We start from the raw sequence: 26,629 nt of genomic DNA, 5'->3' as shown, positions 1-26,629 counted from the left end.
TGTTTAACTGGGTTCTCTTTATCTACTTTTAGGACCTGTGTGAAAATCTGATCATGTTTTAGGTCATATTTATGCAGAAATATAGAAAATTCTAAAGGGTTCACAAACTTTCACGCACTGTAACTCCTGCAACTAGATCTAGTGTATATATACTGGGGTTTCTTATTTCTTATTCTTCAGGGACACTCCAGCTCTACCTAAAGCATGAATGTCTGTCATAAGTTCTTATATGTTTGTAAGAGTCAAATATGGGCTCAGTTTTGACCTTATGGTCACTTCATTTAATTCTCCTTTAATTATTACACTTAGATTTTATTGGTTAAATTCAGAATTGCATTTTTTTTTTTTTAGCACTAACTAGGTTTTACTTTGGGACGTATTTTCATTCACAATAGAAAGATATTTAAGTGTAAGTTACTTTTTTTTTTGCAACCTAATTGCTTCCAACAGTATCCTTTGTCTGTCAACAATGTCCTTTCTGGAAAACACTCACCATATGAGGAGGTTGTAAATTATTTTTGCAAGAAAATATTTGTCTCTTTTGAAGCAGAATACTCTGTTGTCGCAGAGTAAAACAAACAAACAAAAAAATAACCAGGACTTGAAACAATGCAAGACACATTTGCAGCAGAGCTTCACATCTGGTTGAAATGTGAGTCCATCAAAAAGTGTCCTCTCCCGAAAACATTACAGAATATTACATGACAGGCATTTAGCAGACGCTTTTATCCAGAGCGACATACAACATGCCCAGAGCAGCCTGGGGAGCAGTTAGGGGTTAGGTGCCTTGCTCAAGGGCACTTCAGCCATTCCTGCTGGTCCACAAAGATCATTACCACTTCAGTTATTACAGTTACTACCATGTACAAACACTGCTGCACAGTACTTGAAAATTCGTACTTAAAATCACATGCACTTCAACGGTTTTTCACTTTGTATACCTTACTCTTGTGGACTATAAGAAAGCGGGTCAGTTTTAGAAATGCACTATATGCCGTCTTCTCACCACAAATAACACGCACAATATATGACCTGTAGCTCTGAAAGTCTGGCATGTTCATCTCAAAAAGTCATTTTTGGCAGCAGAGAAACACAAAAATCTAAGGTTTGATTTTTAGACTATTGTGGACCTGAAAAGTACACCAATTGTGAAACAGCCCTTACAAATCTTTGAGCTCCCAGCAATCTAAAAGATGTAGTAAAGTGCATATATTACATTACACAGCCATTGAGTGTTAGTTTATGTGGAAAAAAAAAAATGCAGAAAGCCCATTACATCATAATGCATTAATTAGGGCTGGGGTAATAGTAATACAAAATCAGCAACAAGAAAGATTTCTTTACTGATTATTAAGAGCTTATCAGAACGATAATGTAGACATAAGTGATTTAATTTATTATGACAGTACATAAAACATTCATTTATTTGGGGGAAGCTATGACATGGTTGCCAGTTTGATTTCCTGGACCATTTACCCCCTCCCTCTATATTCATGGCTTAAGTGCCCTTGAGCAAGGCACCTAACCCCCAAAACTCCCCCCAGCTGCTGCAGCACAGCTGGCCACTACTCTGGGCATGTGCTCATATCCCCAGATGGGTTAAATGCAGAGAAAGAATTTCACTGTGCTCAAACATACATGTAACAAAGGCTTAAAATCCCCCACATATAAAAGATTCTTCTAAACTACTGTTTTCTAATGACTCATGACGATACACTCACTCACAAATAACTTTCATATAAATCAGGTTTTATTAAAAGTAGAGCAACTTTTAATGTTGTATGTCATTCTCATACACACAAAACAAAAGTAGTACATCTTTGTTTTATACAAAACTATACAAAGAAAAAAAAAAAAGTGTGGAGGAATTCTTTCATGATTGCAAAAATTATCAGGACTTGAAGCGAAACTCAAGACATGGACAGTTATTTCAATGCATATTGCTGCATAAATAAATCTTACATCTATTATACCTCATTGTGCTGATTCACAATCCAATTACATAATCCTGCTTTAACAGACTTAAAATATAGCATATTTATCAAGCAGCTGTCACATGAGCTGATGTTCCCCAACTTAAAAAAAAAAAAAAAAAAAGTGTATGCTTTCTTGAAATAGTATATATTAAACAGTATGTGACAACTCTTTGCTGTTCATTAACATTTTAATGACACAGAGTTGGCTCATAAGTACTCTATTAGCAATAATAGCTCATGTTCTCTACAAAGGAAACTTAACTAATACATGAAGCAAATGAAAAACCTTTACTTTTGGTCAAATACATTTCATTCTGCAAGTGTGGAATTGGGCTGTTTAAATAAGCCATTTTAACTTCAAACGGCTGCACTACTAAATTCAGAAATGACTTGTAGGAAACACCTAGTAGACACAAATACGCGGACAACAGACAACGAAAATAGATGCCTTTTATGAAGATTGTGAAGAAAAAGAAAAACTGTCAGTAGGTCTACAAGGAGCTCTTGTATCTCAGGTGAGTCTTTTATTCCAGGTCCTGTAGGTTAATGGTACTGCCAGTGAACTGAGAGTTATCAGATCCATTATCATCTTCAGGCATAGCAGAAGGCTCCTGATAGAGGACACATATACATTTCATTATTTCTTCTATAGAAACTACTATTATTTAACTAATTAAAGTCCATGACAGGGCATAATGATGAAAACTTAAAAAAAAAAAAAAAAAACGCCCAATCCCACCCTAAGCACCAAGCACTCAATCATCCTAAATAGAACATTTCTTCCATAAATTGCTTTAGGGTGTTTTCACACCTGGTCCCCTTTAAAGGAACCAGACTCTTCTGTCCTCTTTAAGTGGACCAAAAAGTGGACCAACAGAAAAAGAACTCAGTTCTTTTTGTGTTCACACTGTGAATTTATTACAAAGAGGACTGGGTTCTCTTTCTGGTCCAGTTAAGCTTTGATGGGGCCTCAGTCCTCTTTCTGTTCACACCAGGTCCTCTAGAGCCCTCAGACCCCCAGTGCACGGAATTCTGGGTAATTTTCTCTTGAATCAAAATGTCTGCTGCCATGCTTGCCCTGCTGTATTCTTTGATCAAAATAGTGCGGATTAAGGAAAATTAATTTATTTATTTATTTATAATATAGTTATATTATTGTGGCCGACTCATCAGTCAGCAAGTTCAGAGAACTGTAAAGCGGCTGTGGCAAGTTCCAAAAGGAAGTTGAGTTTCCCTGCTACAGTCACGTGACCAACTACGGCAAACGAAGAAGGTTAAAACTACAGTGAAAAAGGCGAAGTGAACCCGGTGCGCTTTTTGTTCACAATGCGCAGATTAGGCGAACCGTACCGTTGATTTTTAGCGAACCGTACTGAGATCACCTCCTGAGGTGGTCTCAGTTCAGTTCACTTTAAAGGGGTCTGGGTACGGTTGGAGTGTTCACATATGCGCAAAAAATGCTGAGTCATCGATCTGAGTTCGGTTAGATGGCTGAAAGGGACCAAGTGTGAAAACACCCTTAATGACTGCCCTCTCCAATTTTAATTATTATACAGAACCTCAATCCCAATGCACACCTTCAATCTTACATATTTAGAAATCAAAGAGAGAGTTATGAAGCTGAACCTGCAAGATGTTGACAGGCAGATCGACTGTTAGCTGGGAATGAGAACTGGAGGTCTGCGAACTGAGCTGGAAAGCCAAATCTCCATCTGTGGTTGGGTCATCCTGAAATACACATTCAAACTGTAATAACACATGGTGACTCAAAAGCAAAGTGAGACTAATGAAAATGCTCCCACCTCGACTCACCTGCAGTAGCTGAATCTGTACATACTGTACACCAGTGACTGGGTCTCGGATAGTGAGTCCTGCTGTGGTTGTTGATGCAGTTCCTTCTCCAAATCGAGCGCTGCCTGAAGCCAATGTCCCTGCAGCACTGGAACTCTTCGCCCCTTTTGTCTTCCGCTGGGTTGCCCCTGCAGTAGATGGACTTGCAGCAGGGCCTTTCTGCTTCTTTCGCTTTGCCAGTTGGATGGCTCTGTAGTCTGTGCGGGCAGAACCACTGCTCTCCTTCAGGAAGGGAGGAGGGGGGGGGAAAAAAAAAAAAAAAGATGCATTATTATAGCTTCCATTTCTCACAAGATCCATATTGATAAAATGTATAAATTAAGAATTGCAACCTGTACCAGTGTACAGGTTGTAATCAATAGTCAAACCAGCTGCTACTAGCAAAAACTGTTGTGGTCATATAGACTACATGGCCAAAATTCTGTGGACACCTGACCATTACAATACTGCTTTTTGAACATCCCATTCCAGATTTCCCCCTTTGCGTTTATAAGAACCTGCAGTCTTCTGGGAAGGCTTCCCCTTTTGGAGCATGGCTGTGGGGTTTTGTCCATTTCAGTACAGGGGTGGAGTTGCAACTTTGCAGCAACAGTTTAGGAAAGGCTCATATATGGGTTAAGTGTCCACAAACTTTTGGCCATATAGTGCATCAGATATGCCCAGTAATTGTCTGAATGTGTCCCCAAACTGACACTACATATTTAATATCTTAAAAGCTCCTTATATTTACAAACAAAGCCATGCTGCAACTTTTTTTTTTCTTTCAACTTGCCCTCTTGAGTGAAACCTGATCAGGCACCAAAAAGAAGGCTTATTAGCACAATGTTGAAATTTGACTATTGGGAGTCCAGCTTGGGGGGGGGGGGGGGGGGGGGGGGGGGAGAGATAGGCGGTAGCCCTTTAAAACAAATGTTTTCCACAAAATCATGCACGAGTGGTTAAGATGCTGGTTTACACATCTGCACTGAAACACCTGCACTTGAGAAAAGGGATTCATGCTCAGTTGTGGTGCAAAGACGCACATTAACATGCTCCCCTAGTGAACACATTGAACAACTTCAGGTGTTTGCAGATGCAGAAGTGTAAACCAGGTCAAACAAACTTGCATCCTCCATACTCACAATAAAAGCACAAGGAGCGACTGAGGGCAGCTCTGTCTCTTTCTGCCCGCTGAAGGATGTGCTGTGGCTAGGGAAAACAAACTGACTCAGAGCCTTGCTGTTCTCCGGCTGGCTGAGGACCTCCACGCCACTTAGTAAAGGCCCCACAGCTGCTTCACTGCCCCCCATATCAGCCTTTACCTGGGGAGACAGCAGCTCTGGTACCGTGGAAGATGCCAGAGACGGAACAAGAGAGGAAGCAAGAGATGGAGCAAGAGATGACGACAGTGGCGACGTGAGAGAAGAAGAAAGGGAGGGTGTAAGGGATGGGGTCAGAGAGGAAGAAGGTGATTCTGCTGTTAAAGCACTAGAGGAGCTCAGGCCTTGGAGCTGCTCAGCAGATGAGGTGCTCTGAATAGCCAAGGCTGTTAACGCTCCGAGTGCCTCAGGGTTTACTGTCTGTACATCGTCCAACTGCAGTGCAGCTTGCTGCAAGACCCCACCTCCTCCACCTGCATCCAGGACATGCACCCCCATATCACCACCCGCAGCCAAGATCAGAGGGTCCACGGGTTTGGCTCCTCCCAAAGCTGAGCCCACTGAGGCTGGGTCTATGGTAAGAATCCCGCTGCTTGCTAAAGCCATGTCCATGGTGAAGGAAGCTGGGCCTGACTGAGGCGTATGACCTGTAGGTACAGTAGAGGCTCCTGAGGGAACATTGGAGAAAAGAGAGGAGAGATCCAAGCTGCTGAGTTCCGTTCCCACAGAGCCAGGAGTGGTGGCACTCTGAGCAGCACTGGTGAGCTCACAGCTGGGCGTCAGAGTGGCTGTGTTTTCCAATTGACTCAATACATCTGGAAGGGGAAAAAAAAAAAAAAAAAAGAAAGGAACAAGAGTGAGGTCAACATTTATATGACATATGCCAAGGAATAGTTATACGGACACTTCTGAATTCCAAAAGTCCTATGAGAAAATCCTACGAGCCTCTTGTACAACCCTGAATCCAAAAAATTTGGGGACACTGTAAAATGTAAATTTACAAAAAAAACGATTTCAAAATATTGTTCAATCTATATTCAATTGAATGCAATACAAAAAGGATATTTTAAAAAAAGTTCATCGGTTTAAACAGAGTTTTTTGTTTTTAGTAAATATACACCCATTCTGAATTTGATGCCCACAACTCATTCCAAAAGAGTTGAGGCAGGGGCAACAAAAGACTGGGAAAGTTGTTGAATGCAAGCAAGCAAGCAAACAAACAAACCAACCAGATGACCTCCCCCCCAAACATGTCCCAGCTTATTCCAACAAAACAATGCCAAGCCACATTCTGCATGTTACAACAGTGTGGCTTCGTAATAAGAGAGTGCAGGGGCTAAACTGGCCTGTGTGCCTCCCATTGAAAATGAGAAACACATCATGAAGCACAAAATGCAACAACAGAGACCCTGGACTGCTGAGCAACTATAGTACATCAAGCAAAAATGGGAAAGAATTTCACTTTCAAAACTTCAGTGTCCTCAGTTCCCAAACGCTTACTGAGTGTTGTTAAAAGAAAAGGGTGTTGTAAGATAGTGATAAACATACCCCTGTCCCAACATTTTTGGAATGTGTTGCAGGCATCAAATTCAGAATGAGTATATTTACAAAAAACAAGTTTCAGTGGCGGCACGGTGGTGTAGTGGTTAGCGCTGTCACCTCACAGCAAGAAGGTCTGGGTTCGAGCCCCGTGGCCGGCGAGGGCCTTTCTGTATGGAGTTTGCATGTTCTCCCCGTATCCGCGTGGGTTTCCTCCGGGTGCTCCGGTTTCCCCCACAGTCCAAAGACATGCAGGTTAGGTTAACTGGTGACTCTAAATTGACCGTAGGTGTGAATGAGAGTGTGAATGGTTGTCTGTGTCTATGTGTCAGCCCTGTGATGACCTGGCGACTTGTCCAGGGTGTACCCCGCCTTTCGCCCGTAGTCAGCTGGGATAGGCTCCAGCTTGCCTGCGACCCTGTAGAACAGGATAAAGCGGCTAGAGATAATGAGATGAGACAAGTTTCAGTTTCAACATTAAATATTTGTCTTCGTACTGTATTCAATTGAATATAGGTTGAAAAAGGATTGGCAAATCATTGTATTCTGTTATTTACAATCTACACAGTGAAATTTTTTTTGGGAATTGGGGTTGTACAAAACAAAGCAAAAATTTGTTAACAGTTAGACTGCCTCTCATTATCTTTAAGACTGAGGTAGTCAAGGTTTGCTGACTACCGCTCTCAGATCTCCCCCACCCTAAGGGCCTCTGCATGCTCTTGCGACAAGGCTTTCGCAGATAGCTTTTCGCAGACAGTTGTAATTTATCGTTGAGTGGGGAGTAATAGGCGTGCGCGATGTTATTCACCGCCACAACGCAAAGGGGCGCGAAGTCGCGAAATCGCTAGGAGAAGTTGGTGGGTGTGGTTAGTGGAGTGTTTATCCTCCGCTTACTTATAATGACTAGAACTGGAGTCGTATAGATGTCCGTACTTCCTCACTTCCTCGATCAACCACTCTTCGTGCTGCTCCATCTTCGCTCGTGTTTTTAAAAATGGCAGCTGTGAAAACAAACCAAACCGGGAAAGTAGGGAAGCGGAAGTGCGTGTACAGCGGATGTAGAGTGGACCAATCAGAGCCCTCTTGTCTGCGAGGCTTCTGCAGTGGTCACAATTTTTGGGAGGTGCGCACAGAGCATCTGCGAAGGTGGGGGGGCTACGCAGACACCATCTGCGAGGACTGGGTTGTCAGCATAAATTGGCCTTAAGGCTTTCCAGCTCTCTTTCTAACTCACTTCAGTTGCAGGAATGCAACTGACAAAATACCACTTAATTATTTCCTGTTTATCTGCATTTGCTAGAACTATTGCAGTTGGATGCTACAAGTAGTTAGGTTCTACATTTACCCATTACATGCTCCATTGTCTACATTTATATATTCCTGGGCACATGACTGATCAAAGATATTTTAATCAAAGATCTGTGACAAACAAGTATTGCCTCGAATAATATTTTAGCCAAAATTTTGCTCCCCCTTTTCATTTTACCACAAATGCAGAGTGTTGTTTCTAGGGTATCCATACAAGCTGAAATTAGACAGGCCTCTCAGCCACAATATAGTCCAAGTCAGGGGTTCTCAACCTTTTCAACTTTAAGGCCCACCTATTCATATCTGTAACAAGTCAGGACCCATTAATAAAGAAAGATCGCCAATTATTTTGGCTCATCTATTCTATTAGAATCTAATAATCTATTGTAAAGTGTATTAATGGGATACGACATTACTCCCTGTTACACAGATGGGAGACCAGAAATTAATTAAATGCAATAAAAAACTAAATTGTAGGTACTGTATTTAAAACTGTATGGATGTGCCAGAACCCAACATAAAATCACGCATGCAGGACATTCTCAGTCAAAAGGGATTAATGATCCAAAAGGGGAGTCTGGTCAATTAAACACAAGAACTTGCCATGTTTGTGTACAGCAAACAAGCAAGGTTATTAAAACCAAGAAGTACACTCAAAAGAAGTGGATATAGAAACCACTCAATAGGATTAGATCCTTACACGCTAACAAAGAAGGATTTTTCCTACAAGTTGGAACATTATCTACAGTGGGGCAAAAAAGTATTTAGTCAGCCACCAATTGTGCAATTTCTCCCACTTAAAAAGATGAGAGAGGCCTGTAATTTATCATCATAGGTACACTTCAACTATGAGAGACAGAATGGGGGGAAAGAATCCAGGAAATCACACTGTAGGATTTTTAATGAATTAATTGGTAAATTCCTCGGTAAAATAAGTATTTGGTCACCTACAAACAAGCAAGATTTCTGGCTCTCACAGACCTGTAACAACTTCTTTAAGAGGCTCCTCTGTCCTCCACTCGTTACCTGGATTAATGGCACCTGTTTGAACTCGTTATCAGTATAAAAGACAGCTGTCCACAACCTCAAACAGTCACACTCCAAACTCCACTATGGCCAAGACCAAAGAGCTGTCAAAGGACACCAGAAACAAAATTGTAGACCTGCACCAGGCTGGGAAGACTGAATCTGCAATAGGTAAGCAGCTTGGTGTGAAGAAATCAACTGTGGGAGCAATTATTAGAAAATGGAAGACATACAAGACCACTGATAATCTCCCTCGATCTGGGGCTCCACGCAAGCTCTCACCCCGTGGGGTCAAAATGATCACAAGAATGGTGAGCAAAAATCCCAGAACCACACAGGGGGACCTAGTGAATGACCTGCAGAGAACTGGGACCAAAGTAACAAAGGCTACCATCAGGAACACACTACGCCGCCAGGGACTCAAATCCTGCAGTGCCAGACGTGTCCCCCTGCTTAAGCCAGTACATGTCCAGGCCCGTCTGAAGTTTGCTAGAGCGCATTTGGATGATCCAGAAGAGGATTGGGAGAATGTCATATGGTCAGATGAAACCAAAATAGAACTTTTTGGTAAAACCTCCACTTGTGTTTGGAGGAGAAAGAATGCTGAGTTGCATCCAAAGAACACCATACCTACTGTGAAGCATGGGGGTGGAAACATCATGCTTTGGGGCTGTTTTTCTGCAAAGGGACCAGGACGACTGATCCGTGCAAAGGAAAGAATGAATGGGGCCATGTATCGTGAGATTTTGAGTGAAAACCTCCTTCCATCAGCAAGGGCACTGAAGATGAAACGTGGCTGGGTCTTTCAGCATGACAATGATCCCAAACACACCACCCGGGCAACGAAGGAGTGGCTTCGTAAGAAGCATTTCAAGGTCCTGGAGTGGCCTAGCCAGTCTCCAGACCTCAACCCCATAGAAAATCTTTGGAGGGAGTTGAAAGTCCGTGTTGCCCAGCGACAGCCCCAAAACATCACTGCTCTAGAGGGGATCTGCATGGAGGAATGGGCCAAAATACCAGTAACAGTGTGTGAAAACCTTGTGAAGACTTACAGAAAACGTTTGACCTCTGTCATTGCCAATAAAGGGTATATAACAAAAGTATTGAGATGAACTTTTGTTATTGACCAAATACTTATTTTCCACCATAATTTGCAAATAAATTCTTTAAAAATCCGACAGACAATGTGATTTTCTGGATTTTTTCCCCCCTCATTTTGTCTCTCATAGTTAAGGTATACCTATGATGAAAATTACAGGCCTCTCATCTTTTTAAGTGGGAGAACTTGCACAATTGGTGACCTGACTAAATACTTTTTTGCCCCACTGTAGCTGTTGAGTTCCCAGACATCTCAAACTACCTGGTGCTGCAAACATCATTCTAAACAGACAAACAGATGAAAACCTGGAAGAGCACAGAGGCGTACAACTTTTTATATGTGGCTAGGTTAAAGATCCGGGGGTCAGGACACTACAAAATAAATCCTGTATCATTTTTGCCCGAGTAAGTAGCATTTCTGGGCTTTTTGTATGCGTCTTTGAACTGGTTGCTAGGATGCTACAAGTTTTAGCATCAGGTGTAAACAAACCACAGCTGCTTGTTTCTCAATCGTCCCTGCTCTTCTCTCCAGGTAAAACAAACATCCACAGAAACACCTTTAAAGACCTGGGTATTATGTATCTTGTAAACCAATGCATATACAATGGCGACCATGATCAAACAGTAAACAAAAACACATCTGAGGACTTAAGAGTCTCCAGAACTTCAAAACATCACGAAATAATGGAAAATGGCGAGAAAAGTGACTTGCGAATCCAAATGAAATAAAATCAGAGGAATTTATAAACCTTTCACAAAGTGATCACTGCAAACTCGAGCGTTCTTCAACTCGGCTCCCTTCCATCACAGAGAAAGGTTCAAGAGCCACATTTCTCATCTTTTGGTAAAATCCTTTGCTCTTTCACCACTTCACAGGGAACCCAGAAGAAACTTAGGCTACGTTCACACTGCAGGCTGAAGTGACTCAAATCCGATCTTTTCGCCCATATGTGACCTGTATCCGATCTTTTATTGACAATATGAACGACACAGATCCGATTTTTTCAAATCCGACCCAGGCCGTTTGGATATGTGGTCCTAATTCCGATTCCTATCCGCTCTTTTCATATGCGACTTCAGTCTGAACCGCCAGGTCGCATTCATCCGACTTACACGTCATCAACAAGCCACGAACGTCACTATTCTGCGCTGAAGTAGGCGGCGGGTCTCTCAAAAAAAGTTACAACAACATGGCGCACATGACATCAATGCGAGGGACGCTTCGGGCTGTGAAGGTTCTGAATCTTCTCAATGGAAGGACGCAGAGGTTAGGGAGCTGATTTCTATTTGGGGGGATACAGCTATTCAAGCTAGACTGGATGGGTCATACCGCAACCGGGCGGTTTTACTTCCGTAAACACTGGCCATGCTCACTGCGTGTGACGTCGTCGTATCCTGCAATGCGCATGCGGAACACTTTTAGGTCGCTTTTCGTTCATACTGAGGATCACATACAAGTCGCATATATTTGTTAATGTGAACGACCTCACAAAAAAAAAATCGGATTTCACAAAAAAATCGGAATTGAGCATTAAGCCTTGCAGTGTGAACGTAGCGTTAGTTTCACGGTTGGTTTGATTCAAGCAGCCCAGAACACCACAAGTGTAGGGCATTTTAACGACTAGCAAGGCACCCCAACAATAACGCTTTGTGAACAGTGAGCTTATCTGACCACTACTTCATGTCTTGCATATCTAATGAGGCAGATGTGAAAAAAAATATTACTATAAGAAATCATGGCTCTCCTATATGAGGATGACAGATCTAGAAATTACCGATTTGCCACTTTGCAATGTTTTAGCTTATGTAAACAGGTTACACAAGCTGTCAATAGAGTTTAATCAGCACAAGGAGTGGGAAAAGCATTCAAAGTGTTGCCACGTTATGAAATTAATCTCATATCATCTCTATCCGCTTTATCCTTCTACAGGGTTGCAGGCAAGCTGGAGCCTATCCCAGCTGACTACAGGCGAAAGGCGGGGTACACCCTGGACAAGTCGCCAGGTCATCACAGGGCTGACACATAGACACAGACAACCATTCACACTCACATTCACACCTACGGTCAATTTAGAGTCACCAGTTAACCTAACCTGCATGTCTTTGGACTGTGGGGGAAACCGGAGCACCCGGAGGAAACCCACGCGGACACGGGGAGAACATACAAACTCCACACAGAAAGGCCCTCGCCAGCCACAGGGCTCGAACCCAGAACCTTCTTGCTGTGAGGCGACAGCGCTAACCACTACACCACCGTGCCTCCCGTTATGAAATTAATATTTTGCTCAAATTTCACAGCACTCAGTATTCACAGTGAGGCATTACGTGTCAAAAATACCTGCATGCATAGCCCACTAAAGGAGATTTTTCCTTGCAAGATCATATTACAAAAAGCAGTAAAAAAAAAAAGCAAAATCATCCTGTTAAGATAATACATGGATTAAAGCAAAAAAAAAAAAAAATCTGACTGAAAAAAAAAGCTCCATGTCGTTGGCCCCTACCACGTCAGCGATGTGTCAAATTTTAAACGCCATGTTGTCCATTATCCCCTCGACCATACTTATAGTACATTTACATAATTTTAACAATGACTAAAGCTAAGGCAAGACTTGACCATTGTCATTACTGGCTATTCATGATGAAACATCAAGTTTTCAGCGCAAAGTGCAAATTTATTTCAACAATACTTTAGTAATGCACAGCAGTGGTTAAGAGAAAAGTGCAAGTGCAGTCGAACTTGAACCATGCTTTCAAAAGAGTGGAACAGAAAGAAAAATAAGAAAATCTGTTGAAATAAAGCCAGGAAACAAGAAAAGTAAAGTTCACTTTTTCTGCTTCTTCACAGTGAAGCCAAAGGCATCTAGTTTGGCAACACCTGATGCCTGTTTTTGTTTCTTTTTCCTTGGCACAGCAGCAGGAGCTTGCCATTATCGCCCATTTCATTTCACCAAGCCCATCTCCACTTATTCTTTACCGTTTTGTCGATGTCTGACACATCTGTGCCTTCATTTAAAAGAAGCGCGTCCATGCTGGCAAAACCGAAAGTAATTTGACGCGCTCTAGTGATGGAAATCGAAGGGCCTATGTCAGGTGGCCTTATACGCAGTACTCGAGTTGAGGGGGGATGTGGGGGGAGGCATCCCCCTTCTGAAATAAAAATCTCAAATCATCCCCCTTATAAACCGGCCATCCCCCCATCACATCCCTTGTGCCATTTTACCAATTAATGTGGAAATTAGCCTACTATTATTTTAACAAATATTACTACCATTTCAACATTAGAGGCTTTGCGCAGTGATAGCCTACATGTAGCCAGATAAAAGAGACGCATATTTATTTATTCGGTTGCACCTCTCATTCACACCTATACGGAGGTTTCAGTCACTGAAAACAGCTACTTTTGCAAACTCTGGGCAGAGTGGAGATTTCTGAAAACTCCATCTTATGACACTCGTGTAAATCGGGAAAACGAAGCAACAGTGGGCGAGAGGGCGAGCACGAATATAATGAGTCATACGTGTGAATCTTTCACCGAATGCCAATTGTCCCGGTTCTTCATGAAATTGCACGTGCACGCACAAATTCATCAGGTTAACTTTCAAATAACTGTTCTTGTGCACTTGCAACACCGGAGCCACTTTCGTGAATTTTGAGCTTTGGAGTATTCGCTTCTTTATCTATTTAAATCAATGAATTTGTCACATACATTAAATTACTAATGCAAAACATTAGTAGCCTATTTAAGCAATAGCTGTTTTCTCCACTGTTTTCCGACCTTTTGTGCTTAGTGAATGAGACACTTCATTACACTCCACTGACCGACTTCCAAATCCGGACTTTTTTGAAAATGTAAAATATAGGCCGGGCGGCACGGTGGTGTAGTGGTTAGCGCTGTCGCCTCGCAGAAAGAAGGTCCGGGTTCGAGCCCCGTGGCCGGCGAAGGCCTTTCTGTGTGGAGTTTGCATGTTCTCCCCGTGTCCGCGTGGGTTTTCTCCGGGTGCTCCGGTTTCCCCCACAGTCCAAAGACATGCAGGTTAGGTTAACTGGTGACTCTAAATTGACCGTAGGTGTGAGTGTGAATGGTTGTCTGTGTCTATGTGTCAGCCCTGTGATGACCTGGCGACTTGTCCAGGGTGTACCCCGCCTTTCGCCCGTAGTCAGCTGGGATAGGCTCCAGCTTGCCTGCGACCCTGTAGAACAGGATAAAGCGGCTACAGATAATGAGATGAGAAAATATAGGCCTATGAGATGTCATTTAATTCGCGTTGGTCCTTCACTATTAATTTTTGAGACTGACGAGGCAATAAATACTGTGGAATTATTTTCTCCTTACTATGAAGTTTGGCATCTTAAACAAGTGTCGGGAAATCTTGCAGCCCAACTCTGCAGCCTCCAGTGTTTAAGCGAACTGCTGAAACCATAATGTTTAAAGATTAAATCGTAGGCTAATCAAACCAAAGAAAAACACAGCCTTTCCAGAACATTGTCTGCCGAAGCCTGTTTAACCTACAAAAGGCTTAATAGCATAGGTCTTGCTGCGGCTTCAACAGGGCTGTTTAGATTTTTCACCTGATCGCCTTTCAATAGGCAAATATTATTTTTATTATTATTATTATTATTATTACTACTATTACAACAACAACAACAACAACAATAGGCCTAGTATTAGTAGGAGGCAAGTAGTTGCCTAGTAGTAGGACAGCCAAATTGTTTCATCAGTGGAGCCGCTGTTAAAAGGAAACTGATGCGGAGCGCCGCGGCTCGCCTCGGGGTGAATCGCGTCCCGAGGCGCGGGGCTAGCCTGCCCTGGCAGTGCTGGTTCGTTGGGGAGAGGGCAGAGGTCACTGGCTGCCAAGTTTGGGGAGGCTGGGACCTCCCCTGGCCGAGTTACGAGCGTGCCAAGTCGGGCTGGAGCCACCGATAGAAACGAAACTCAAGCCGAGCACCGCGGCTCGCTGCCTACGCCCAGCCTCCCCGGGACTAGACAGTAGCGTAGGCTGTATTTATTTATGCCTATCTAGCGCAACAAATTATTCTTTTACATATACTCAAACATAGCACAAGAAAGGGTTCAACAACAGGCAATCACAGCAGCTTGAAGTTCTAAAATCACATCGGTGTCAGACCTATGGGCCTACCCCCCCCTTTTTTTCCCTCGGATCTGCATCACTCTCATTATTGACCTTTAGCGCTCCCAGTTGATGGAAATCCATCGTAGTGACGGAAAACTTTAATCCATGGATATCATCAGTACATCATACTTATTTCCTACTGACGCAGCTTGGCTACTGTATGAGCTTCTTGGAGACTGCACAGGTCAAGCTTGAAGGTCTGAACATTAACAGTCTTAAGCCTTTGGTTTTTGTGCGTGCATGTACCTGGGCTGAGGTTGTGGTGTTTAAGCATATGGCTCTTGAGGCTACTGCGGGATGAGAAATGCTTGGTGCATCCTGCCACAGGACATCTGCTCCTTAGAGACACCCCATCCTGACGGTGTTTCTTAGAGTGGATGTATAGGCTACTCCGTGCTGAGAACTTAGCATTACACCCTGCACACAGGATAACAAATACACACAAGTTAATGAATGACCACAATTTTATAACACATTTGCTTCATGTCTCAATATTATGTCTCTGTCACACAAACGGTAAAGCATGTGTCAGCACACCAAATGAGTGCACAGACTTAAACTCCTGTCAGAAATAAGCATACAGTGCCTTGCAAAAAGTATTCATACCCCTTGAACTTTCACATTTTTCCATCTTACAACCACACACTTAAATTTATTGAGATTTTATGTGATAGCCCAACAGAGTAGCACACAATTGTGAAGTGAAACGAAAATGATAAATGGTCTTCAAAGTTAAAAAAAAAAAAAAAAAATCTGAAAAAAATGTGGTGTGCATTAGTATTCAGCGCCCTGTACTCTGATTAGGGATAGCGAAAACTTAAAAAAAAAAAAAAAAAAAATCTTGACCGACCACAGAGCCTCATTAGCCGGTTAACCTAGGAGTTTAAACAGGGATGCAAACGGCGCGCCTTTTTCACGGCTCGTGCAGATCCGATTTTTTTTTTTGGGGGGGGGGGGGGGGCATTGGAGTGTCTGAATAATTTCATCAGAGTAAATTCTGTATTAAAATTACTACATAAGCAAATGCCGTTACAGTCCATGAAAAAGCCGTGAAAAAGTCAGCATCTGCGCCTTTAGTTTGTGTGGAGAGATATGATCTGCAATAACATGCATTGTTGGCTACAGACCGAAACAGACTTTCAGAATGCACTGGCCAAGGCAGGACTAAACTCCATGTGCCTTCTAATAAATTTAAAAAAAAAAAATTAATAATTTAAAAAAAAAAAAAAAAACAATAGTAATTTGTAAGCTAAAAAGCCTGTGTCTACACTTTCTTCTTTCGCCGAGTGGCAGCTCTGTTCAACTGGGGCGGGACATGACTGAATGGGTGTTTCTGATTTGTCAGCTGTCTTTAACTGGGGCGGGACATGACTGAATGGGTGTTTCTGATTTGTCAGCTGTCATCCTTACACCACATGACATGGCCCAAGCATTTACAATACAGAATTCCAGGTTCTCCGCTCCAAAATCGGCAGCTTCAAAATGATGGATTTTTTTTTTCACCGACAAAAAAAAAAAAAAATTAACCGGTTGACGTTGATTCGGTCAACCACCGGTCAAACGGTCATCGGTTAACATCCCTAACTCTGATACCTCTAAATACAATCCAGTGCAATCAATTGCCTTCAGAAGTCATCTAATTAGTTAATAGAGTCCTACTGTGTGTAATTTACTCTCAGCATAAATACACTTGTTCTGTGAAGGCCTCAGTGGTTTGTTAGAGAACACTGAAGAACAAAGAGCATCATGAAGACCAAAGAACTCACCAGACAGGTCAGGAATAAAGTTCTGGAGAAGTTTAAAGCAGGGTTAGGTTATAAAAAATATCCCAAGCTCTGAACATCTCAAGAAGCACTGTTCAATCCATCATTCAAAAATGGAAAAAGTGTGGTACAACTGCAAACCTACCAAGACATGGCCGTCCACCTAAACTGACAGAGCGAGCAAGGAGAGCACTGGTCAGAGAAGCAGCCAAGAGGCCCATGATCACTCTGGAGGAGCTGCAGAAATCCACAGCTCAGGTGGGAGAATCTGTGCACAGGACAACTATAAGTCGTACACTCCACAAATCTGGCCTTTTTGGAAGAGTGGCGAGAAGAAAGCCATTGTTGAAAGACAGGCATAAGAAGCCATGTAGGGGACACAGCAAACATGTGGAAGAAGGTGCTTTGGTCAGATGAGACCAAAGTTGAACTTTTTGGCCTAAATGCAAAGTGCTATGTGTGGTGGAAAACTAACACTGCTCATCACCCTGCACACACCATCCCCACTGTGAAACATGGTGGTGGCAGCATCATGCTATGGGGATGCTTTTCTTCAGCAGGGACAGGGAAGCTGGTCAGGGTTGATGGGAAGATGGATGGAGCTAAATACAGGGCAATCCTGGAAGAAAACCTGCTGGAGGCTGCAGAAGGCTTGAGACTGGGAAGGAGATTCACCTTCCAGCAAGACAATGACCCTAAACATACAGCCGGAGCTACAATGGAATGGTTTAGATCAAAGAACATTCATGTGTTAGAATGGCCCAGTCAAAGTCCAGACCTAAATCCCACTGAGCATCTGTGGCAAGACTTGAAAATTGCTGTTCACAGACGCTCTCCATCCAATCTGGCTGAGCTTGAGCTATTTTGCAAAGAAGAATGGGCAAAAATTTCAGTGTCTAGATGTGCAAAGCTGGTAGAGACATACCACAAAAGACTTGCAGCTGTAATTGCAGCAAAAGGTGGCTCTACAAAGTATTGACACAGGGGGGCTGAATACTAATGCACACCACATTTTTCAGATTTTTATTTGTTTAAAATTTTGAAGCCCATTTATCATTTTTGTTTCACTTCACAATTATGTGCTACTCTGTGTTGGTCTATCACATAAAATCTCAAACTTAACTTCATGGTTGTAAGGTGGAAAAATGTGAAAAGGTTCAAGGGGTATGAATACTTTTGCAAGGCACTGTATGTAAATTGTAAAGGTGAAATCAACTTCATGACAGTCAATAGGTAAAAACTGGTCAGGGTTTGCACCTAAATGCATTTTATTACAGTCCGAGTAGGAAAACCTAAGAGTGTGTGTGTGTGTGTGTGTGTGTGTGTGTGTGGGGGGGGGGGGGGGGGGGGGGGGGGGAATTTCACGTTGCAATCTGTGTGTAACTTTGGAGGAAATTAATAGAGCTCACAATCACAAAGCCTAGTCTTCTTGTTTCTATGGCAACAAGCATAACTGAGATATGCTGTTCGTTTTACAGTTTAAAAAAAAAAAAAAAAGTGGTTAGCTAATCAGCAATAGAAGACTAATATTTAAAAAAGTAGAATCTCATGTTTGAAATTGCCGAGACAAAAGAAAGGAAAAGTCGATATTGAAAACCACTCATTTTAAAGAGTTGGGTAAAAACATGCATTCATTTTCCCTGCGAGAATCACAAAGCTGAGGTGCATAATCCAATGAAACCATGGCCATTGTGAAGAGTGATAAATGCAGACGCCAATATGAAGCCAAGCATGCAAATTTCGAACAAAACTGCCAAACAGGACATGAAGGTAAGAACCAAAAAATGATCATACAAGAATACAAAGAGAATAAAGATATGGCACAGCATCAGTGAGCAACAAAAGGCTTCACAGAGTGGCATGGGTCTTGGGCAAACAAGACAACTTTGTCTGATGCTGAAATAAATGTACGAGTGCCATGATACTTGATGGAAAACAAAAGATGAAATGGCAGAGAAGTCAAAATTTTTTTATACATCAGCCCTATCTTGTTTCGCCCGTAGTCAGCTGGGATAGGCTCCAGCTTGCCTGCGACCCTGTAGAACAGGATAAAGCAGCTAGAGATAATGACATAATGAGCCCTATCTTGTACTTTATGGGAAGCATGGAATTGGTTTAGATAATTTGTCCTCTATAGAGCTTCATTTTTGTGGAAATTGGATAAGTGGGCCTCTAAGATTTATATTCGCATATCCCTGATTTAGGAGACAGGTACTTAAGAGCAATTCTGCCATGCTATACTGGGGGGATCAAGGATAGCAAAACCTGTATGTAATGCCACTGGCAAATATGTGCAAGAGACCAACCTTCTACTGGGCACTCAAAAGGCTTAGTGCCCAGGTGGGTGATACTGTGGCCTTTCAGGTGCTCTGCACGGGTAAAGGACTTCCCACAGCCTTCTTCTGGACAGGTGAACCGCCGATCATCATCATGCTTCCTGGAAGGGAGAAATGGAACACACACACACAGTTAAAGAAAGTTGTTTCATGCAATCCTTAAAAAAAAAAAAAAAAAAAAAAAAAACATACTGATCAGCATTGTACTTTCATTCCTGTACCTTTAACAGGGTTCCTACAAGTTTCTTCAAGTCAAATTCAAGGCTTTTTCAAGGCTTTTTAAGACCAATAATCCACAAATTTAAGACCTTTATCGCAGTTCACCATAATTCACCGGAAACAAACATCTCAAGTTGTGTGTACTCGTTTCTTAGAAAAATGTGAAAATGCGCAAAGGATGATGTACAGAGTACTCACCGAACACCACCACAATACAAAATCATGTAATGTTCAGCAGACGATGCTTAATTAAGAGACTGTTATTTATTTTCGGGGTCAATGGAGGATGTCCTTTTGTGTGATAACTTTGTGTGACACCTTGCTGAATTAATTTCTGTCTCTAAGTTGTCTTTGACGTTAAAAGATTCTGGATATTCTGAGTCACTGATAATACATTGCATAGGCTTCACTTCCAAATTCTGTGAATGAAAAACACATTTAAGTTTACCATTAACAGATTTATTAAAATTATTAACAACAGTTATTAACAACAGTGACTTACCACAAGAGCTATGCCTTTACATCCATTCCTGCCTAAAGCATCATAAAAAAAAAAAAACCACTTGCTAAATGACAACCATTTTTGGGCAACACGTACTTCAAGTTAAAAAAAACATTTTAGGTGAGAACCTTCGTTGCCATTGTAGGACTGGTGTTGGGCTACTGTGTGTAGCGTCCACAACACCTCAGCCTTCATCGTAGGTGTTGAACCGAGTGTTGTCCGCAAATCAACTCTAGTACTAGGGACTACTGTAGCGGCAACAGACTGGCCATCCTTAGCCGTGCTAGGTAGTTGGCTAGGTACCAGCTGGCTAACGTCAACAGCTGGCCGAAACACAGATGAAACAGACGGCGTTTGCCGTTTATCATTGAGAAGAGCCATGTGTTTTGAAGACTGCGCGTAAGAATCCAGCGCCTTAACGCCCATTGTGCCCAATTTAAACGTCCTTTTGCAAACTGAACAAAAAGCTGCGAATATGTCACCATCCACTGGTTTAACCCATTCTCGAAATGAACTATGATGTAGCCATAACTGGTTAAACTTACATTTGCCCATTTTTACACCGTCGAGTTATCGTTTAGCCTGCTTCCACCTCCCTGACCTTCCGAATTTCCATTAATCGCCAGCTGTAAACTATTAGCAGCTACCTCAGTCGGTGTGCGCGCGTAATTGTTCCGCCCACAACTCCAGTTCCACCACTATTGGCTACTTGGCCACTCGTGCCTCATTTACTAAAACAATGATGAAAAAATAACGCCTGCTGGGGTATTTAAGTAATGAACAATGCTAAAATACAAATTATCATCGGTGCACAAATTTAAGACCTACACATTAAAATTCAATGCTTTTTCAAGGCTTTTCAAGGTATTATTTCCAAATTCTCGAATTCAATGCTTTTAAGACTTTTTAAGACCTCGCGGGAACCCTGTTTAAATCACCTTAACCCATAACTATGCCATTTCCTGTTCACCGCAATGCATTATGGGTGATACCCAGTGTCAGCTCCGCCATACTGTTTATTTTCACCTTTATTAAACACTCCATTGTTCTGTCTAACCAGTTTTAACCATGCCTAAAGTGAACTGCTGTGTGCCTTACTGTGTCTCCACAACAAAGAGAATACCTCATTTGAGCTTTTATCAGCTACCAGTTGAGAATAAAGAAATGGACAAGTTTAATCCACAACAAAAACATTTGAACGGAATTGAAACGGACAAGTGTTTGTAGTTTACATTTCTCTGGTGGGAAAAAAACGTACTTAAACGGTGACCCAGTAATATTCCCATCGTCTGCAGAATGGCCTTTGGTTATAGAAGATTATAACAAGACTGTTCATCCTCTGAAACTAGCGATATTCCAAAGCCTGTAAAACAAAGAAGCATTCTTCGGCCTTTGCCCCCAATGTACCGAAGCACTCGGCAGCTGAATAAAACTCTGTCGGACTGATAAAACTCTCAAAAGGTTTCTCTTGCAGGTATGTATAATGTTCAGTGTACCTTCACTAGTAGCATTTATTGAAGAAAATGCATTTATACTGAACATGACATGGCAGATCAGTGGGTTTCCAAAGGTTTTTTTTGGGTAAATGTTTCCTGATATCAAGTTTTATTTAACTAAGGCCTTCCTTAAAAAAAAAAAATCCGTTTCCTGTCCACCAGGTGAGCAAAAAAAATTCAGTCGGGAGGGAGGGATTTTTTTTTTTATATATGGATAGATAAGAAATCGCAATGCTGTGTTTGCTTTTTCTTTCAGTACTTTATTACAAAAGCAGACACATTTAATAAAATGACAGTTTAATCAACTGAAACTTGTACAAAAACTAAGTTAGCATTTTAAATGCTGACTGCAACATTTGCAAAACTTTTACAAAAGGTACTTAAAACGTCCGACACACAGACTTTTTGTGGTTCTAAATTGATCGTTAGGCCTAGTTCGGATGAAATTACACTATTAAAATGATCACTGAATGATTTGTTTTTCTGAATCTTTACCATTTTGTTGTTCGCTAGAATACCATTTTGCGATTTCACACTTAAGCAAATGTTTGAAAAGTCCGGATCTCCTTCCTTCATGGTGGCTGCCATTTTTTTGTGCCGCACGGCGCATGCGCAGAGCTGATTCAGTTCAGAGTGCGCGCACACTCGGTGGAGGCAGTAGTGTGTCGGAGGGGACAGAAGCAGAGATAACACTTATTTTGTCTCCGGTAAACCAGTCTTCTCTCGTTCACTTACGTGCTGGCATCAAAAGACACCGTTGGTTGTAAATGAAGCCAAACTGAGTGGTTGGAGTGTATTTTCATACACAAATGGAGAAATGTTTGCTGAGTGTGTAATTGTGTAGCCACCACTACAGACCGTTGTCGTTGTTAATTCATAGCATGCTCAGCTGTGTGAATGTGTCATGCACCAAAAATAAGAGATTTACAAGCCAGGAACGCCTCATGATGCAATACACAAGAAAAGAAAGATGATTTACTGCCATTTTACTTTGTATTTGAGTAAAGTGAATAAATAAATGGTCTGTGGAAAATACATTTAATCCTGGGAACTGCGTGCACAGGAGTTTATTTTGTGTTTACTCCCCCCCTGGCTGGCTACTTATTTGTCATGGCTGGCTAGTATGAGCCTTAGTGGAAAGCCCTGGGAATGTGCAAATGTCAAGTTTGATTTTAGATTTACGAACCCGAAAAAAAATGTTGAAAAACCGGCGTTTAAAAAAAAAAAAATTTCAACCACACAAACGGCACTCACCCAGCCGGTGGACCAGAAACAGAACATTTTTTAATATCACTTGGACCGTTATTGACCCATGAATCCCCCACGAGAGCACTGCTCCGCGCCAATTCCCAATATTGAGATGGATTTGTTTTCTCGATAAAGTTTAGCTGGCACAATATACGTCCTCAGAAATAAGACACTCAGATTTGATGTTGTACAGTCTGGTAGACTCAGTCTAGACTCTTACCTTCTCACCAAGCTCGATTTGGATTCCAATTTTCCTACTGTAAACCCTCGACATATTATCCAACTTTTTAAGTCACCAATTTCATTGTCTTCCATGACAGAGCACAGCAAAATGACTCCTTATGTCGCTCTCACATAAAATTAATCTGACATATCGCTCAACTACTGACCCCGGCTATCCCCCATAATGCACTGCACTAAACAAGTGATGTAATTATGCTTGGGGGCTATTGGATTCTTACCTTTTGTGGCGCAACAGCTTTGACATGCTAGTGAAGGTCCAGCCACAAGATTCTGAGTCACAGACAAATGGCCTCTCCCCTGGAAAATGGTGAAACAGGAACATAGAAAGGGAGACAAATCAGTCTGCTGTTCTACAGGATTCACTCGTTTGCTGCGCATGTATCCACGAACGTGTACCTGTGTGACTACGGAGATGGATTTTAAGGCGGCAGGCCTTATCATAGCGCTTGTCACAGCCTGGGTATGTACAGGTGAACTGGCTTGTCTCTCTGAAGTGGGTCCTGTTGTGGGAGAACAGGGCACTGAAGGTGATGAAGGCCTTCTCACATCCTGGGGTACAGAACAAACAAAACACACACTTAGAAAACGTGCAGAGAGACAATCAATATAATCCCTGCACAATAACAGGACTATTTTTACCCACTCAGAAAGTCAATCATTCTCAGTTTGATCATTTCAAGTCAATCTGACCAGTATCCATCCCTGGTAGGTCACAGTGACAAATATACACATGGCCTATTGTGGTTAAATGAACTACTTGTACACGCAATACAATATCAAATGCTGTTTAATTAAATTAATTGGCAGCTAATAAATATTACTCAATTTAAGAAGTCATTTCACTTTTTTTTGTTCGTTTCCCAGCACGAGCTGGAACACTAATGCTGCTAAACTTTTTTTTTTTCTCTCTCTCTCTCCCCCCGTCCATTGTTGGTGTTAATGTTGCATCTCCTCTGTTCTATAAAGGATAGTAGAATTCTTTCAGTGAAAAGTTTGAAGAAAATATGTGTGCGCAAGTGGGGGCGGTGCGGTGGTGTAGTGGTTAGCGCTGTCGCCTCACAGCAAGAAGGTCCGGGTTCGAGCCCCGTGGCCGGCGAGGGCCTTTCTGTGCGGAGTTTGCATGTTCTCCCCGTGGGTTTCCTCCGGGTGCTCCGGTTTCCCCCACAGTCCAAAGACATGCAGGTTAGGTTAACTGGTCACTCTAAATTGACCGTAGGTGTGAATGTGAGTGTGAATGGTTGTCTGTGTCTATGTGTCAGCCCTGTGATGACCTGGCGACTTGTCCAGGGTGTACCCCGCCTTTCGCCCGTAGTCAGCTGGGATAGGCTCCAGCTTGCCTGCGACCCTGTAGGACAGGATAAAGCAGCTAGAGATAATGAAATGAGGTGTGCAAGTGGACGACACCATACTGACTTGTACTGATGTCATGGTGCAGTGTACATGTATGTCTTATAAACTGCACACGTTTCCTATGGTAGCACAAATACTAAAACTGGAACGGTACAGTGGAATGGGGCAACAGTTAAGGCTCTGGGTTACTGATCAGAAGGTGAGGGGTTCAAGCCCCAGCACCTCCAAGCTACCACTGTGTATCACAGCTGACCCTGTGCTCTGATCCCAGCTTCCTAACAAGCTGGGATATACGAAGAAAAGAATTTCACTACAATGTTTACGTATCCGTTACAAATAAAAGGTGGTTCTGAAGATTCACTATTTTGTCCAGCTGTGTACTTAACGGCCAGGATGTAAAAGGCGACACAGTGCGGTTCTCTCCCTCACCTGGGAACTCGCACTTGTGCGGCCGCTCGGGCTCAAAGTGCGTCCTCTGATGGTTGGTGAGGCGCGTGGCGCTGCGGAACCTTTCTCCGCACAGCTCGCATGCAAACGCGTCCTCCTGCTCGTGCGCTCGCGCATGCGCCTTCAGGTTATAAATGGTGGTGAAGCGGCGGCCGCAGTTTTCATACTCGCACTCGAAAGGTCGCACCTTGTCGTGCGATTGGAGGTGCCGCTTCAGCTTGTAAGAGGTTGTGAAGGACCATCCACAACCTTCCAGTGTGCACTTGAAGGGCCGCTGGTCTTCAGCGTGAAACACCAAGTGCATCTTGAGCTTCTGGCGGCTGTCGAATGTGCACGCGCAGCCAGGCTGTGGGCAGCGGTACGACACCGCGACGCCTTTCTTAGCCAAGCTGGCCGGAGAGACGAGGCTTGTGGGCTGCAGATCTTCAGTCGGACCTCTTGGGGTCTGAGCCGCTGTGGAATCGGAGTCACACAGAGTTCCTTCTTCCCGTTTAACGGATTGACAGTCGTCCAGAGCGCCTAGCTCTGACAGCGAACAGTCGTCGGTCAGCGTCAGTTCCTCAGAGTCGCTCATGGTGCCGCCTTCATCCTCGGCCATCTTCCCCAGAGACTTCGTGCTACCCTCATAGTTCAGCAGGACAATGTCTTCATGCTCCTTCACACCCAAGTGCTCCTTCAGACTTACCACTGCGTCCTCCTTGTACGTGTATCCTTCTGGCGGGGCCGCTAAAGTTAGAACCCCGTTCTCGATAGTCACGATGATGCTCTGGTTGTTGATCATGATGGTACCAGAGAAAGTCTCAGGTGGTCCATCAGGGTCTCCGTTACTGCTGCCTGCTACGTTCACACAGTCCGCTGTGAAAGCTGAAGTGCTGGTGGTGGTATCTGCTTGCATTTCGGTGGTATCGTGTTTAGTTTCACACTGGGTTAGCTGGCCAGAATCCTGCTCCACTGATACTAAAACACTACAGGAGGTCAGCACACTGCTAGGCTTCTCAACAGCTCTTCTCACACCATCCTGCCTCAGCACCACAGTGCGTTTCTCAGCTTCCTGCTTCCCACCAGTTTCATTGACTAACTTTGAACTGGTTGTCAAGCTGTCAGTAATGCATGTGGAAGATGATCTGGGTTTGATGGTCAACCTGCGGTCCTGTGACTCAGGGAAACCCGGGCTGTGCTGCGCCTCTGCTCTCTTGTCGCCATCTTCCTGCACTTTGTTGAAAACAACATACAACTCTTTGGGTTTTTTGGCGTCTGAAGACTCGGTCGTGCCGTCGCTTGTAGATGAACACGCGTGTCGCATCCCTGTGTCCCGGTGCTGTTGTCGTGGCTCGCACTCCGCACTGTACCCGTCTTCCTCTGCGTCGAAAAGCGGCAGCGCCATTTGCAGCACTCCGTCCTCCTCGTTCTCTTCTCCGTATTTCAGCTCGGCTCTCACGAAGTCAGGCGGCAGCTCTAAATCCCCGTACTCCTTCTCCTTCATCACGTTCAGGTTACAGAGCTCAATATGAGCCACCTGAAGGTCTTCTGACAGCGGACTGTTGTTGCTTTCGCCCCGTTTCTGTTGTACTCGAGCACCGCTGCCATTTTGTGCCAGCAAACGACGCGGAGCAGACGAGGGCCGGTGGTGGTTCTCGTTGCTTTGCGACCCGAAGCTGTTCTGGTGTGAAGCTTGTCTAGAAACACTCCCCGTTGCTGTTCCCAAACACGACATACCAGTCTTAGGCGGGACGCCATGTTGGTAGTGAGTGTTTTGGGCATTAGAAAGCCCCTGCATTTCCATCTTGGTATCCCTGTAGCAGCGGCGCATTAAAGGCCCGCCCTACTCCATCCCACTGAGCCACTCCGCGTTTTATGGCGAGCTATACAGAACCCGGAACTGGATCGTATCGAGTGTGGAACGGACTAAAAGAATCATACTGCAATTACTTAAGATGTTTTCGTGATACTACAGCG

The 26,629-nt window shown here is 43.2% G+C and overlaps 1 protein-coding gene across 1 annotated transcript; it reads right to left on the bottom strand.

Annotated features, from left to right (window-relative positions):
* Nucleotides 1–1,816: 1,816 nt before the first annotated feature.
* si:dkey-156n14.3 (zinc finger protein ZXDC) lies at nucleotides 1,817–26,602 on the bottom strand. Its single transcript, XM_060919486.1, has 9 exons — nucleotides 24,656–26,602; nucleotides 23,273–23,425; nucleotides 23,095–23,173; nucleotides 19,139–19,269; nucleotides 15,316–15,486; nucleotides 4,949–5,781; nucleotides 3,789–4,049; nucleotides 3,603–3,704; nucleotides 1,817–2,587 (listed from the first exon to the last, which is right to left on the bottom strand). Exons 1-9 carry the CDS (start codon nucleotides 26,481–26,483, stop codon nucleotides 2,501–2,503), a joined length of 3,645 nt encoding a protein of 1,214 aa, XP_060775469.1. The 5' UTR covers nucleotides 26,484–26,602; the 3' UTR covers nucleotides 1,817–2,500.
* Nucleotides 26,603–26,629: the final 27 nt, after the last annotated feature.

Source organism: Neoarius graeffei, chromosome 4 (genome assembly GCF_027579695.1).
Source record: "Neoarius graeffei isolate fNeoGra1 chromosome 4, fNeoGra1.pri, whole genome shotgun sequence".
NCBI lineage: Eukaryota > Metazoa > Chordata > Actinopteri > Siluriformes > Ariidae > Neoarius > Neoarius graeffei.
Note: the sequence above shows the minus strand (reverse complement) of the source record. Positions and strands in the feature narration are given on the sequence as shown.

Excerpts from the sequence above, each read along its gene's own strand:
- si:dkey-156n14.3 (XM_060919486.1), bottom strand. The coding sequence starts at position 26,483 with ATGCGCCGCTGCTACAGGGATACCAAGATGGAAATGCAGGGGCTTTCT. Across the intron at positions 23,174-23,272 it reads CCATCTCCGTAGTCACACAG|GGGAGAGGCCATTTGTCTGT; the intron begins GTACACGTTCGT and ends ACCATTTTCCAG. Across the intron at positions 2,588-3,602 it reads TGCCTGTCAACATCTTGCAG|GAGCCTTCTGCTATGCCTGA; the intron begins GTTCAGCTTCAT and ends GTCCTCTATCAG.